The sequence below is a fragment of the Nomascus leucogenys genome, unplaced genomic scaffold (assembly GCF_006542625.1).
Source record: "Nomascus leucogenys isolate Asia unplaced genomic scaffold, Asia_NLE_v1 Super-Scaffold_518, whole genome shotgun sequence".
NCBI classification, from domain to species: Eukaryota; Metazoa; Chordata; class Mammalia; order Primates; family Hylobatidae; genus Nomascus; species Nomascus leucogenys.
The window spans coordinates 551,595-566,423 of NW_022095776.1; the positions used below are offsets into that span (position 1 = coordinate 551,595).

The window sequence follows — 14,829 nt, forward strand, 5'->3', positions numbered from 1 at the left end:
CACTAGCCCTTGACAGTAGCCATGGGGACTGACCCTTGTATCCAAAAGAAAATAAATTGTTCTACTATAAAGACATGTGCACTCATATATTTATTATAGCATTATTTGCAATAGCAAAGACATGGAATCAACCTAGATGTCCATCAATGTTAGACTGGATAGAGAAAATACAGTATATGTACACCATGGAATACTACACAACCATAAAATAATTATGTCCTTTGCACCAGCATGGATGCAGCTGGAGGCCATTATTCTAAAATAATGCAGGAAGAGAAAACCAAATACCATATGTTCTTAGTTATAAGTGAGAACAAAGCATTGGTTACACATGGACATAAAGATCAGAACAACAGATACTGGGGAATACTAGAGGGGGAAGGGAAAGTGGGGACAAAGGCCTGAAAAACTATCTATTGGGTACTATGTTTTCTACCTGGGTTACAAGATCATTCACACTCTAAGCCTCAGCATCACACAATGTGCCAATGTAAAAACCTGCACATGCATCCCCTGAATCTAAAATAAAAGTTGAAATGTTTTTTTAAATTGGCAAAGATCTGGCTAACATGGTGAAACCCTGTCTCCACTAAAAAAAAAAAAAGAAAAAAAATTAGCTGGGCATGGTGGTGGGCACCTGCAGTCCCAGCTACTAGGGAGGCTGAGGCAGAAGAATGGTATGAACCCAGGAGGCGGAACTTGCAGTGAGCCGAGATCTTGCCACTGCACTCCAGCCTGGGTGACAGAGCAAGACTCTATCTCAAAAAAAAAAAAAAAAAGAGGGGGGGGCAAAGATCTGAATAGACATTTCCCAGAAGAAGAGATACAAATTGCCAACAAATATATGAAAAAATTCTTACCATCTCTAATCAACAGGGGGATGCAAATAAAAACCACCATGAAATATCACCTGATGCCTCTTAGAATAGCTATTATCAAAAAGAAGATGTATAACAAGTATTAGTGAGGATGTGGAGAAAAGTTAACCCTTGTATAGTTGTGGTGGAAATACAAATTAATATGTCCATTTCAGATAATAGTATGAAGGTTTCTCAAAAATTGTTAAAATAAAACTATCTGCTGATGAGGCTGTTGAGATATAAGAACACTTTTACACTGTGGGTGGGAATGTAAATTAGTTCAACCATTGTGGAAGACAGTATGGTGATTCCTCAAAGACCTACAACAAGAAATACCACTTGACTCAGCAATCCCATTACTGGGTATATACCCAAAGGGATATAAATCATTCTGTTATAAAGATACATGCACACATATGTTCACTGCAGCACTATTCACAATAGCAAAGACATGGAATGAACCCAAATGTCCATCAGTGACAGACTGGATAAAGAAAATGTGGTACATATACACCATGGAATACTATGCAGCCATAAAAAGGAATGAGATCATGTCCTTTGCAGGAACACGGATGGAGATGGAAACCATTATCCTCAGCAAACTAACCCAGGAACAGAAAACCAAACACTACATGTTCTCACTTATAAGTGGGAGCAGAACAATGAGAAAACATGGATACTGGGAGGGGAACAACACACACTGGGGCCTGTTGGGAGGCAGGTGGAGGGAGAGTATCAAGATAAATGGCTAATACATATATGCAATGGAATATTATTCAGTGTTACATAATAATGAAACCCTGTCATTTGTGACAACATGGATGGACTTGGAGGGCATTACATTATATGAAATAGGCCAACCACAGAATGACAATTACTATATTATTTCACTTGTATTTGAAATCTAAAATAGACAAACTCACAAAAGCAGAGAGTAGAATCATGGTTGCCAGGGGCTGTGGTGCTGGGGAAATGGGTAGAAGTGATTAGTGCACAAAGTTTCAGATATACCACATAAGTAAGTTCTGGAGATCTCGTTTACAGCATAGTGCTTATAGCTAAAAATACTGTATTGCATACTTAAAATTTGCTAAAATGGTAGATTTTGTGTTCTTACCAAAATTTATTACCAATAATAATAATAATAATAATGGGGGGGGACTTTGGGAGGTGAAGGATATGTTTATAATCTTGATGGTAGTGATGTGTTTGTGGTGTATACTTATCCCCAAACTCACGAGATGTACACCTTAAATATGTACAGCTTTTTAAATGTAATCATAGCTCAACAAAGTGGGTTAGAAAAAACAAGAGGGGGTTGGTTAAAAAATTTAAAAGGAGGGGTACATATTCCTTTGTTTTTCTCTCTTGGCTTTTTTCTTTCCTGCTGCCTGGAATTCAAAAATGATAGGTGGGGATTTAGCAGCCAAACTAGAGCCTCTCCTAAAGTATAGCAGAGCAGAGAGCTGGAAGGGGCCTGCGTCTCTAACGAATTTGGCAAGTATCTGTACTAGCCATTGTAGGTGTAACTATAGCTTTAAGTGAGAGAGAAATAAAATTCTGCCTTGTTTAAGCCACTTTGTTCAGACATTAATTTATATGCATATAGAGAACATATGCTCCTTTATGAGTAGGAAAAGTGTTTATGCCATATGGTCCATGATGGGTGTTCAACAATGTAGGATGAGGCTGATTATGATGACAATGGTGACAAATAGCATGAAATAATAAGCAATGGAAAAAAATGGCCTAATAGTTGTGTATGGTTACTTTATTTAAAGATTCTGCTGCTAATATCATTCAATGTATTTGTATGCTGGTGGGAGTTTTATTAGATGTAGACTAAGAAAGTTTACATTATTAAATGAAAAATACTTGATCAATTTTAAAAAACAATAAAAAATCATGAGATAGAACTAAGCATCTGTATCACAAAGCAACTCTCCCCGTTGATTTTCTGCATAGTAATGATTGAGAATCCCCTGATCTAGATCCAACAGATTTCGACCTTTATAGGTGCTATCAAGGAAGCACCTAAGGAAGACAATTTTCCTGACTATATCCATACCTCCAGTTAGTAATAGATCTAGAGATCTGGAACCCAAATCCAGACCTCCTGCTTCCATGTGCGGTGGCCTTTCACTGTTCAGTTTTGTTCCACTTGGTGAAGAGGATTTGAGAATAAATAGCCACATGATTCAACTCCCTCCTCAGCTCTGAGGAATATAGCCTTGTCCTAGCAAGCAAGAAGCTCATACAGTAGTGGATGAGGCAAATATACATTCACTAATCTAACATACAAGGCAGTAAGCACTGTAACATAAACAAAGCACTTTGGAGAGTAAGACCAGGAGCAAGTGGGGTGATTAATTCTTAGCAGGGCTAGTAAAGTCTGGGAAGTGTTCACTAACAAAATGTCTGGTCATTAACGAAACCAACTGGTTTCTCAACACAGTCTAATTTATTGTAACAATATAAATGGTTGTTTGTTCATAAACTTTCATTTTTGCCAAAATGTTTGTAGCTTATGTTCCCATTTAACAAGATTTTCTGGCCAAAACTGTGCACCCTCATCATTCTAATGAACTGGCTGTCCAATAAAAAAAGGACTCTCAGTCCTCCCATAAAAGCAATTTTGCATGCATAGAACACTTCTATCTATGAATATCCCTAATGAGGTACAGAAAGGCTCTTATTATCCAAACAGAGACATTCCACTGGTGCTAGAGAGCCACAGATGGAAGTTTTCTCTGCCTCCTGGAAATGAAGCCAAACTTTCTTCTCTTTCTTCAGCCATGAGGATTGCTGTCCTCCTCTTCACCATTTTCTTCTTTATGAGCCACGTTCTACAAGGTAACAAAATAAACTTGGTAAGACACATTGGCTGAGAGGTCTGCAGCCATCTAATTCATTAATTCTCCATAGCAACTCAGTTAAATGAAGTCAATGGTGTTTCAAGTCTTTGAAACCCTCTTATTCCATCTCTAAATTAGGCAAGTTTACTAGAAGTTACTAGACCTCAAAAATTAAAAATCAGGCATTATTCTACTAAATCTTGGTCTCCAAAGCTCCTCTAGTTTCTTTCAGCAAAAGTTAGTTACCCTAAGACACTGGCATAAGAGCTATGCCAAAGCTGTGGTAGGCTCAGACAGAAGGGACTGGTGGAAGAAGTCTCTTTGAAAATATTACTATAATCTAAGAAACCTTTAACATATTGCTCCCCAGTACTGTTGGTCCCTGGGGCTTGACTTTTCCACTTAAGGCTCCATCTCCATCCCTGGCTTTCCCTCTTCCTTCTCAGCATCTAGTCTTGTAATGTAGAATTTAAACACAGGGACCAGGGATGACCCCACACCAGAGCATAGCCTACTGCATTCAACATGGGAACATTAATCACAGGTATAAGGTCCCTTGCACAGACATGCTTTGGAGAAGTGTGTATAGGACTTCTTGGATTTGCCCAAGGTGGTTACCAGACACCCAAAGTAGATCTGAAAATTTTCTGGAACTCCTGAACATGTGTATTCAAGGATTAATAAGCAACTTATTGCCTCTATTTTTGCTGCTTTATAGAGGAAAAAATTAAGGCTCTGGAAACTGAAGTGCTTTCCCCAGCAGTGGGGTAAATGTCAGAGTCGATGCTTTTTTTAAATATCCCGGCTTTCCCTATACATCCCACCCTAGAGTTCTGTCGTGCTATTCCTTTGTGTGACTTTCTAAAGCCTGATAAAAGGTAATACCATATCCAATTATATTAACTCGGTAGCACACAACATTGGGGACTGACTTATAAGATTATTATCCTTGTGGCATTACTGAAGTCCTGTCTCACTAGTAGTTGTTAAATAGTCACCGTGGCTAAATACATGGGTTTGGATATTTTTAATCAGTTAAAAATATTTTAAAATATGTATCTTACATCTATAACCCCAGAAAATCAATGCTTTTAATCAGGGTTTAAAAATTCCAAATTTGGATAAACAAATTTTTTTTTGTTTTCACTGTCACTCAATCAAAATAGAAGAAACTATTTAGATAGAACAGCACAGGCAGAAGCATTACTTACAGTCAAAAATGGGATGCAACAAGACTGGAGAAGAAAACACAGGATGGTGCTACAGAATGCAGCCTAATGAAAGGTGGCATCTCCTCTGGATGTCCTTAGGTAGACATTGAAGCGGAACTGCAAACTTTTTGTAGAAGGCTAGAGAGGAAAGGAGGATACAGAGAGAGGGCAAGAGTGGAAAATAGAATGAGGCTCAGGATATCAAGCCTTAGTGCTGTCCCTACCATCTGCCTCACCCGATCACTGGGTAATCTTGGGCAACTTTCTTCCTTTCTGTCAGCTTATTTCCTCATCTTTAAGGTAAGTGACTAGACAAGACAGCCTATGATGTTCATTGTAACTCTAGCTTTTGTTCCTGAAACAAATAGCTGGAAAAGACATTGTGTCCACAATATGCAATACACAAGGTTTACAAGCAAAGAACAAATAAAAACAAAAGATTTTTAAAATCCCTAATGTTACTTGAATTCTTGCAAATGAACAACGGTATATCATAATTTTACAAAGCCCTTTGTAATTTCAATTTTTTAAAATAATTTCAACCTTTATTTTAGATTCAGGGAGTGCACATGCAGATTTGTTACATGAGTATATTGTGTGATATTGAGGTTTGGGGTATGAATAACTCTGTCACGCAGGTAGGGTGTACCCAAAGGGTAGCTTTTCAGACTTTACTCCCTCTCCCTCCCCTCCTGGTAAGACCCAATCTCTCTCATTCCCATTTGTAGAAGGCTAGAGAGGAAAGGAGGACACAGAGAGAGGGCAAGAGTGGAAAATAGAATGAGGCTCAGGATACCAAGCCTTAGTGCTGTCCCTATCATCTGCCTCACCCGATCACTGGGTAATCTTGGGCAACTTTCTTCCTTTCTGTCAGCTTATTTCCTCATCTTTAAGGTAAGTGACTAGACAAGACAATGAGTCCATGTGCACTCATTGCTCAGCTCCGACTTATAACTGAGAATATGTGGTATTTGGCTTTCTGTTCCTGAGCTAATTTGCTTCAAATAAAGTCCTCCAGCTGCATCCATTTTGCTGAAAAGGACACAATTTTTTTCTTTTTATGGCTGCATAGTATTCCATGACATATATGTACTACATTTTCTTTATTCAATCCCCTATTGATGAACACCTAGTTTGATTCCATACCTTTGCTACTGTGAATACTGCTGTGATGAACATAGAAATTTATGTCTTTTTACAAGACTGATTTATTTTCCTTTGGGTATGTACCTGGTAATGAGATTACTGGGTCAAATGGTAGCTCTGCATTAAGTTTTTTGAAAAGTGGTTTGAAAATATAATGCTCAATAGAGTCAGGTATAGTAAAATAGTACACATGATTCAAAGACCTGTGAATCGAGAGTAACAACAAATTTCCACACATACCTACTACAAGATAGAAAGTAGTTGTATTTTAATCAATTATTCCACAATCATTTAATGACTAGCTATTATAAGCAATGACTTGAATCAGATTCTGGAATATACATAGAGAGGAGAATAAGAAATGATTCCTGCCCTCAAGAAATTCATTATCAAGAATTGAGGTCAGATGGGAAAACACCACCCATAGTAGAATGCAAGAAGTACTACAGCAGAGGGATGTCCAAGAGTGATTTATCACATATCACAAGACAGGTCAGTGGTTCATCCTCTACACTATACTAATCTCTTATGACTCTTCCAGCTGCAAAGGGCCAATTTTAGCCCAAGGCCAGTGGGCTCTATATACATAGTAGCTGACTACTTACAGATAAAAGGAAGAGGTGGAAAGCTCAAGGATCAAAAAACTCAGATCTCAGCTTGTTTCTACCAAGTGGTCAACATTTAGAATTATCATTGTCTTCAAAAAAGCATGACCTTTATTTCACAATTTGCATTATAGATATAAATATTATGTTGCATATATCTGGTCTTCACATCAATCCACTAATTGCTTTGTGACCATTGAAAAGTTTAATGGAATCTAATGCATTTGGATTTCAGTTCAATTAAATAGACATTTATTGAGTGTTTATTAAAATCGCTGTACTGATTGAAAGCTATTCTAGAATTGGCTTTTGTGTTCCAGAATAGAAGAAAAAAGTGCTGGTTTTTATATCTCTCTTATTGTCAAGAAGTTGTCATGGAAAATGTGATCTGTATTACAAGCAAAGACTGCTCAGAATTAAAACACTTTTCAAACTAAACACCTCAATGTGTGTGGCCTATCCTCAGAGCAGTGATATCTTAGGACATAAATGAAATACTATTCAATGTTTTCAACGAGTATAGTTTTTGAGCCTTTAAGAAGACCTTGATTGTTTCACTCTTAATATATGCAGTGGTTTCTAGAGAAAAATTGCAACCTCAAAGACCAGTGCCAGAGATATAAGAAATGAGTGAAGTCACAGGGTTTAACAAGTACTGACATAGATATATTTGTCTATTAAACACATAGGAATATTCTTCCCTTCCACAGGAAAAATATCCTCTCTAACAATTAAAGTATATTATCTCTTAGGTCTATATTTCAGTTCTACTTTTGAAAGATACATCTATTATAACCTATCATATAGAGCGTGTGTGTGTGTTTGTGTGTGTGTGTAGAAATAAAAAGAAATGAGCCAAAAGAGATTTTCTTCTCTTTCACTCCAAGAAAATCCATAGTACAAGGCATTATATTTTTTTAAAAGGCTTATATCTCCCCTCAGTGTTAGGAGATAATAAGGAACAAATAAACTGAAACGTGCACGCTCTAGAACTTGTAAAGGGGAGCGGGCTACTCACCTCCAGCCTTTTGTCATGTAGGTGCACCCAATATTCTCAGATTTTTCAAGAACACCAAAAAATCCAAATTTTTGTGTGACAGCAGATTTTTAAGTGTTTAAGAAATCAAATAACACACACACACACACACACACACACAAATCCACACAAGATTATTCTCAGGCACTGCCCACTACACCCATGTAATTCAATACAAAGTAAAGAAAGACTGATGAATGGTTACAATAACCCTCTTCTGCGTGCAGCCAGGGGCAAATTCAAGGAGATCTGTGAACGTCCAAATGGCTCCTGTCGGGACTTTTGCCTTGAAACAGAAATCCATGTTGGGAGATGTTTAAACAGCCGACCCTGCTTCCTGCCTCTGGGGCATCAACCAAGAATTGAGAGCACTACACCCAAAAAGGACTGAAGCCTGTTGTTTTCTGGAGGTTTTATGTTCTCTTTTTCTCTCTCCCTGTCCCTGTCTCCCTGTTTCCCTTTCCCTCTCTCCTTTTTTCTCACAGGGATTTTTATTGAATCCTCGATAAAGAATAAAGCAAAACCAACAAGCACAAAACCTCTTTTAAAAGTTTATATTACTGGCTGGGTGCGGTGACTCACGCCTGTAATCCAAGCACTTTGGGAGGCCAAGGTGGGTGGATCATGAGGCCAGGAGATCAAGATCATTCTGGCCAACATGGTGAAACGCTGTCTCTTCTAAAAATACAAAAATTTAGCCAGGCATGGTGGCGGGTGCCTGTAATCCCAGCTACTCAGGAGGCTGAAGCAGGAGAATCACTTGAACCCACGAGGTGGAGGCTGTGGTGAGCTGAGATCATGACACTGCACTCCAGCCTGGGTGACAGAGAAAGACTCTGTCTCAAAAATAAATAAATAAATAAATAAATTTATATTGAATGTTATGACATAATTACTGTTTGGTTTCCAGTATCCTTCTATCGCATCTAGATGAGCTCTTAGTTGAAAATGACCTACAGCAGGGTGGGGGAAGTTTCACCATACCTATTGCTTTTGTCTAGCGCTGCAACCCTTCACCCTGCATATGGGAAACCTACTCCCCATTTTTACTGGGAAAATGCACCATCCTATTGCATGTAGCCTTACAGGGGTCTGTCTCTCCCTGATAAAGGTGCAGCACATGGGAAAATTGCACAATCACGTATTCCCACATCAACCAGACTTCATCAAAAATCTAAATTATAAAAAGGGGTGCACTCAGATTAAAGGCAATTTCTTCAGCAACTTTTTCAAAGGCAATTCCCAGACATGTATGCCTGGCTGAGGTTCAGGGAACTCCTTTAGTTCTCAACTTTCACTGGGCATAATCATTCAGCATTTTCTTCCTTCTTTTAAAACACTGCATTGGCTTCCTATGGCTGCTATCACAAATTACAACAAACTTATTGGCTTAAAGCAACACAAATATATTATCTGACTGTTCTATAGGTTGCAGCTTTCAGTTGGATCTCAGTGGGCCAACATCAAGGTGTCATCAGGGCTGAGCTTTCTTCTGGAAGCTCTGCAGATTTCTTCCTGCACCTTTATCCCAGCAATGGCAGGTTACTCCTGTGCACCATAGCTTCCTTCATCCATTTTCAAAGCCAGCAATGGAGAATTGAGTCCTCACACTCCATCATTCTGAATTTATCTTCTCCCCACTCTTCCATCTTTTAGGACTCATGATTACATTGGGCCCACCTGGATAATCTAAGATAATCTCCCTATTTTAAGGTCAGCCGATTAACAGCCTTAATTTCACATGAAACCTCAATTCCCCTTTTGCCTTAAGGTGACACATTCACAGGACCCAGGAGTTAGAATGTGGATAGTTTTGGTGTGAGACAGAGGGGACATTATTCTGCCTACCACAGCCACTGAGTGCTTTTCCCACTTGTCACCATTTTGCTCCATCTAGACATAATTTTATTTGCTTTGTGTGAAGATATTCTCGTTCATAGAGTTTTCTTTTTTGTGTAAAGTAGTGGGGAGCCTCCCCTTGGTCATTGAAAGAGTATAGAATCAAGACATTTAAAAGTATATTAGCTGGATTTTATTTTTCACTATGCCTGATTTGGCCAAGAAAGAATGTTAAGTTATGTCACATGGGCTACTTGAAATCTCAAAAAGTTCAAAACATTGGGTTCAAAATCTCAGAGACTGAGATATATTCCAACCAACTCAACTCTGTGGAAGTCCCAAGTTTTCCTCAGTGCTACTCTTGAAATTACATCACCAACTGACCCTTTAATATATTTTTGCACTATATAACATTTATTTCTTGGAGTAAGTGCTTCCCTAGAAAAGAAGCAGTTTGGACACGTATATTAAAGCCATCACATAGAATATTATCCTCTCATTGCTAGGAGGTGGCCTTCAAGATGGCTGACTAGAGGCATCAGGCACTGTGTCCTCCACAAAGAAAGACCAAAACAGCAAGTAGATAATCATACCTTGAATGGGGCATGAAAGAGGGCACTAGAATTCAGCAGCAAACTGACAAGGAATCTCTGAGGTATGGAAGGAAAGGAAAGTGAAACAGCAGCCCAGCCAGAATCAGCTTAAAGCCAGGACAAACTCTCCAGTGTAGCAAAAAGGTAAGAAAGAGAGCCCCAGTGGTCCATATTCCCACCGTGGACACTGCAATCCTAGCCATGGGAGAGTCTCTCAGCCCTCGCAGGCCCTGAGACTACTATAGGGAGCTGCCTGGAGTCCATGTGATGGGCATTGTCCCAGAGAAGGAGTTGGCACTGGATCATTTGCATCCGCCCCCAGACACAGGCAGCTGTGGCACAGTGCCATTTTGAAAGCCCAGCCCCCAACAGACTACATCCTGCCCTGGGGCCCAACAACCCCTGCATCTCCACATCTCTGGACCCCCAGTGACATTCCCTCATGTCCACCCAGAGGGCTGCAGTGTCACAACACCAGCTGAACTCACCAGTAGCCTGGTCCCCATCACTCTAGCCTACAAAGTGTCCTACACTCCAGGGAACTGGCAGTGCCATTCACTAGGGAGGCTGAGAGGGGGGCGTATCACCTGAGGTCGGGAGTTTGAGACTAGCCTGACCAATATGGAGAAACTCCATCTCTACTAAAAAAAAAAAAAAAAAAAAAAAAAAAAAAAAAAAAAAAATACAAAATTAGCCAGGCATGGAGGTGCATGCTTGTAATCCCAGCTACTTGGGAAGCTGAGGCAGGAGAATTGCTTGAACCCAGGAGGCAGAGGTTGCAGTGATCTGAGATCAAGCCATTGCACTCCAGCCTGGGCAACAAGAGCAAAACTCCATCTCAAAAAAATAAAAGCCACCTGAAGGCCCAAGGATGGCCTGCCTGAAACTTCAACCACTAGTGCCCACGTACATCACCCAGGAGTTCAAAGACCAACACAACTTGTGCCCAAGGACCAAACTGCCTGGCATGTGTTTCCTCAGCAAAATCTCACCACAGCCTCCATTAACAATGAAGGCTAAGACACTGAGGAGCTCACAGACATCAGTGATGCTGATTATAGCTGAAGAAATCATAGAAGTCTAAACTACTGAACCAACCCAGAAATAAAGGCAAAGTGTCTTACTGATTCAACAGTATAGATACAGCTACAGGAGTCAGTCTTTTACTACCAAAGCCAATCTATAAAATTAGAAGAAGGCACTGTTTTACCCGATATTCAAATATCAATGTAAGGACATAAGAAACATAAAAGAGCAAGGAAACATAGCATCTCTGAAGGAAAAACAATAATTCTCCAGCAATAGATTTTAATCAAACAAATCCATAAAATGAGTGAAAAGGAATTTAACAGCTGAAATTGAATAATTCAATAAACAAAATAAATAATACAATTTGAGAACCTCAACAATAGACTAGATTAAGAAGATGAAAGAATTTCTAAACATAAATATCGGTCTTCATATACGGGATTAAATGGATTAAAGACTTAAATCTGAAACACAAAACTATAAAAACCCTGGAAGACAACATAGGCAATACCATTCAGGACATAGGCACAGGCGAAGATTTTATAACAATGACACCAAAAGCAATTGTGACAAAAGAAAAAATTGATGAATGGGATGTAATTAAACTAAAGAACTTCTGGGCAGCAAAAGAAATTATTAACAGAGTAAAAAGACAACCTGCAGAATGGGAGAAAATTTTTGCCATTCGACAAAGATCCAATATACAGCATCTACAAGGAACTTAAACAAATTTACAAAAAAATAAAAACCTTTAAAAAGTAGACAAAGACATGAACAGATACTTCTCAAAAGAAGACATACATGCTGCCAACAATCAAATGAAAAAAAAAAGCTCAAGGGTCATGAGGGATTATAACAGACAGGAAGCAGAACTAGATTGCAGCTCTGGACAGAGCAGCATGTGGAGGCTTGCATTGTGAGTTTTAGCTCCAGATGGACTGCAAGAACAGACCAGCAATCCTGACAGGACCCACAGACCCTCCAAAGGAAGCAGACTGCTCTTGCAGGACCTAGGAGACACCCCAAATATTTTAAGTCCCCTAACCATGGAAATGGGAAAGGGAGATCCTCGTCTCCTGAACACACACCCCTACTGGAGAAGCTGAAAGTCTGTTTGTGGGAGAAGTTCCTAACTTTACCTGGAGCTGAGTCAAGTTAGAGAGCCGAGCTGAGAAACATACAGGAGTAGAGGAAGTAGCAGAAAGGCACCGGAAGGCCGCTGGATCCCCAAGTAGCCCATTCCTGCCTGGCACCACAGGCTTCCATGAGGAGGGTGGCCAGAGGATCAGGGGGTAAAACTTCACAGGGAGAAGGACTTCTCTAGCTGAACTTTGTAAAAAATTGAATGGGTCGAGAAGCCTCCTGGCCAGAACTCAGGGGAGGGCACGAATCTGGCTTGCAGACTTCACCGGCGGCGTAAGAACTGAAGCCCATTTCTTTGTCAGTCGGGAGGCAGAAAGCCTCAGGTAAGTTTTCAAGCCAGATTCACCTTCAGTCTGGAAACAGACTCGGGGCTATTGCAAGGGGCATTGTGGGAGTGAGACCAGCCTTTCAGTGTGCGTGGAAGCTAGGTGAGGCCTGAGACTTCCGCTTTCCCCCACTTCCCTGACAACCTTCATGACTCAGCAGAGGCAGCCATAATCCTTCTAGGTACACAACTCCAGTGTAGCAGGATGAGTCATAGACGAAACTCCTCAGACACTGGATTAAAGAAGGAAGAGGATTTTTTTATTTGGCCGGGAGCGTCAGCAGACTCGTGTCATAAGAGCTGAGCTCCCCGAAAAAGAAATTCCTAGCCCTCTTAAGGGCTTACAATTCTAAGGGGTCTACGAGAAAGAGTCATAATAGATGAAGTAAGTGTGAGGAACATGACTGGGGGCTAGATACATCAGCTAACAGAACAAAAAGTTTTACAGTGCTTTCTCATTCAATGTCTGGAATTTACAGATAAGACCAGTAGTTTTGGTCAGGGGTTAATATTATTATTATTTTAACCACCAGGGCCAGGTGGTGGCGCCAAAGTCGTCTAGCTATTTATCTTACTTCTGTTTCTTTCCAACTTTTTGCTTTCTCCCTTTTCTCCTGTCTTATAAACGAGGGAATAGGGGAGTTTGGGGAGAAACTGAGAAGGACAACAGAAGTGGTGGTCTCATAGCATACAGTGACCTGGGAATCTCATCTCCATCCCCTACAGCAGCCAAAGCAAGACCCACCCAAGGAGAGTCTGAGCTCAGGCACGCCTAGCCCTGCCCCCACCTAATGGTCCTTCCATATCCACCCTGGTAGCAGAAGACAAAGAACATATGGAGGAAACAACAGATGCTGGCAAGGATGTGGAGAAATAGGAATGCTTTTACACTGTTGGTGGAAGTGTAAATTAGTTCAGCCATTGTGGAACACAGTGTGGTGATTCCTCAAGGATTTAGAACCAGAAATAACATTTGACCCAGTAATCCCATTACTGGGCATATGCCCAGTTCAATTTGTATCTGTTCTCCACCAGCCTGAGCCTCTGAGAACAGAGGAGATAGGGCTTTTTAAAATCAACTTGGCCATAATGGTCTGGACCCTTGCCCCAGGGCAGACCTCCTTCTGGGGCTCTTTGCAGCCTGGCAGCTCACACCTGTCCACCCCAGGTGTCTTTAATATAGGGTCTAGTTAGGTCTGGCTGGCAGGGATGCTGAGATGCAGCACAATCTTGCCCGATCTTTGCTGTTACAGGGTGGTTTAGCCTTCAGCACTCTGGACTATTTCCTTCTCCTCCAGAAGCCCCCATGAGCCTCAGTGTTGCTGGGGCCAGGCCCTGACTGCCTCTCTATGGTCCCAACTTATCCCACCTAAGTGCACCAGGGCCTCACTCTGCCTTTTCCCCTTTCCCAGAACAGGCCCCATTCAGCTCCAACAGGACATGCCTGGACCATGTGCACCCCTCTTCAGTGTTAAAACATAGAAAATAATTCCTTTTTTTTTTCTTTTTTTTTTTAATTATACTTTAGGTTTTAGGGTACATGTGCACAATGTGCAGGTTTGTTACATATGTATCCATGTGCCGTGTTGATTTCCTGCACCCATTAACTCGTCATTTAGTATTAGGTATATCTCCTAATGCTGTCCCTCCCCCCTCCCCCCACCCCACAACAGTCCCTGGAATGTGATGTTCCCCTTCCAGTGTCCATGAGTTCTCATTGTTCAATTCCCACCTATGAGCGAGAACATGTGGTGTTTGGTTTTTTGTCCTTGCGATAGTTTACTGAGAATGATGTTTTCCAGTTTCATCCATGTCCCTACAAAGGACACGAGCTCATCATTTTTTATGGCTGCATAGTATTCCATGGTGTATATGTGCCACATTTTCTTAATCCAGTCTATCGTTGTTGGACATTTGGGTTGGTTCCAAGTCTTTGCTATTGTGAATAGTGCCGCAATAAACATACGTGTGCATGTGTCTTTATAGCAGCATGATTTATAGTCCTTTGGGTATATACCCAGTAATGGGATGGCTGGGTCAAATGGTATTTCTAGTTCTAGATCCCTGAGGAATCGCCACACTGACTTCCACAATGGTTGAACTAGTTTACAGTCCCACCAACAGTGTAAAAGTGTTCCTATTTCTCCACATCCTCTCCAGCACCTGTTGTTTCCTGTTTTTTTAATG

General features: G+C 40.5%; 1 protein-coding gene across 1 annotated transcript; it reads left to right on the forward strand.

The window, feature by feature from the left end:
* Positions 1-3,655: 3,655 nt before the first annotated feature.
* LOC115833662 (beta-defensin 108B-like) lies at positions 3,656-8,251 on the forward strand. The gene is made up of 2 exons (XM_030808382.1): positions 3,656-3,713; positions 7,941-8,251. Exons 1-2 carry the CDS (start codon positions 3,656-3,658, stop codon positions 8,102-8,104), a joined length of 222 nt encoding a protein of 73 aa, XP_030664242.1. The 3' UTR covers positions 8,105-8,251.
* Positions 8,252-14,829: the final 6,578 nt, after the last annotated feature.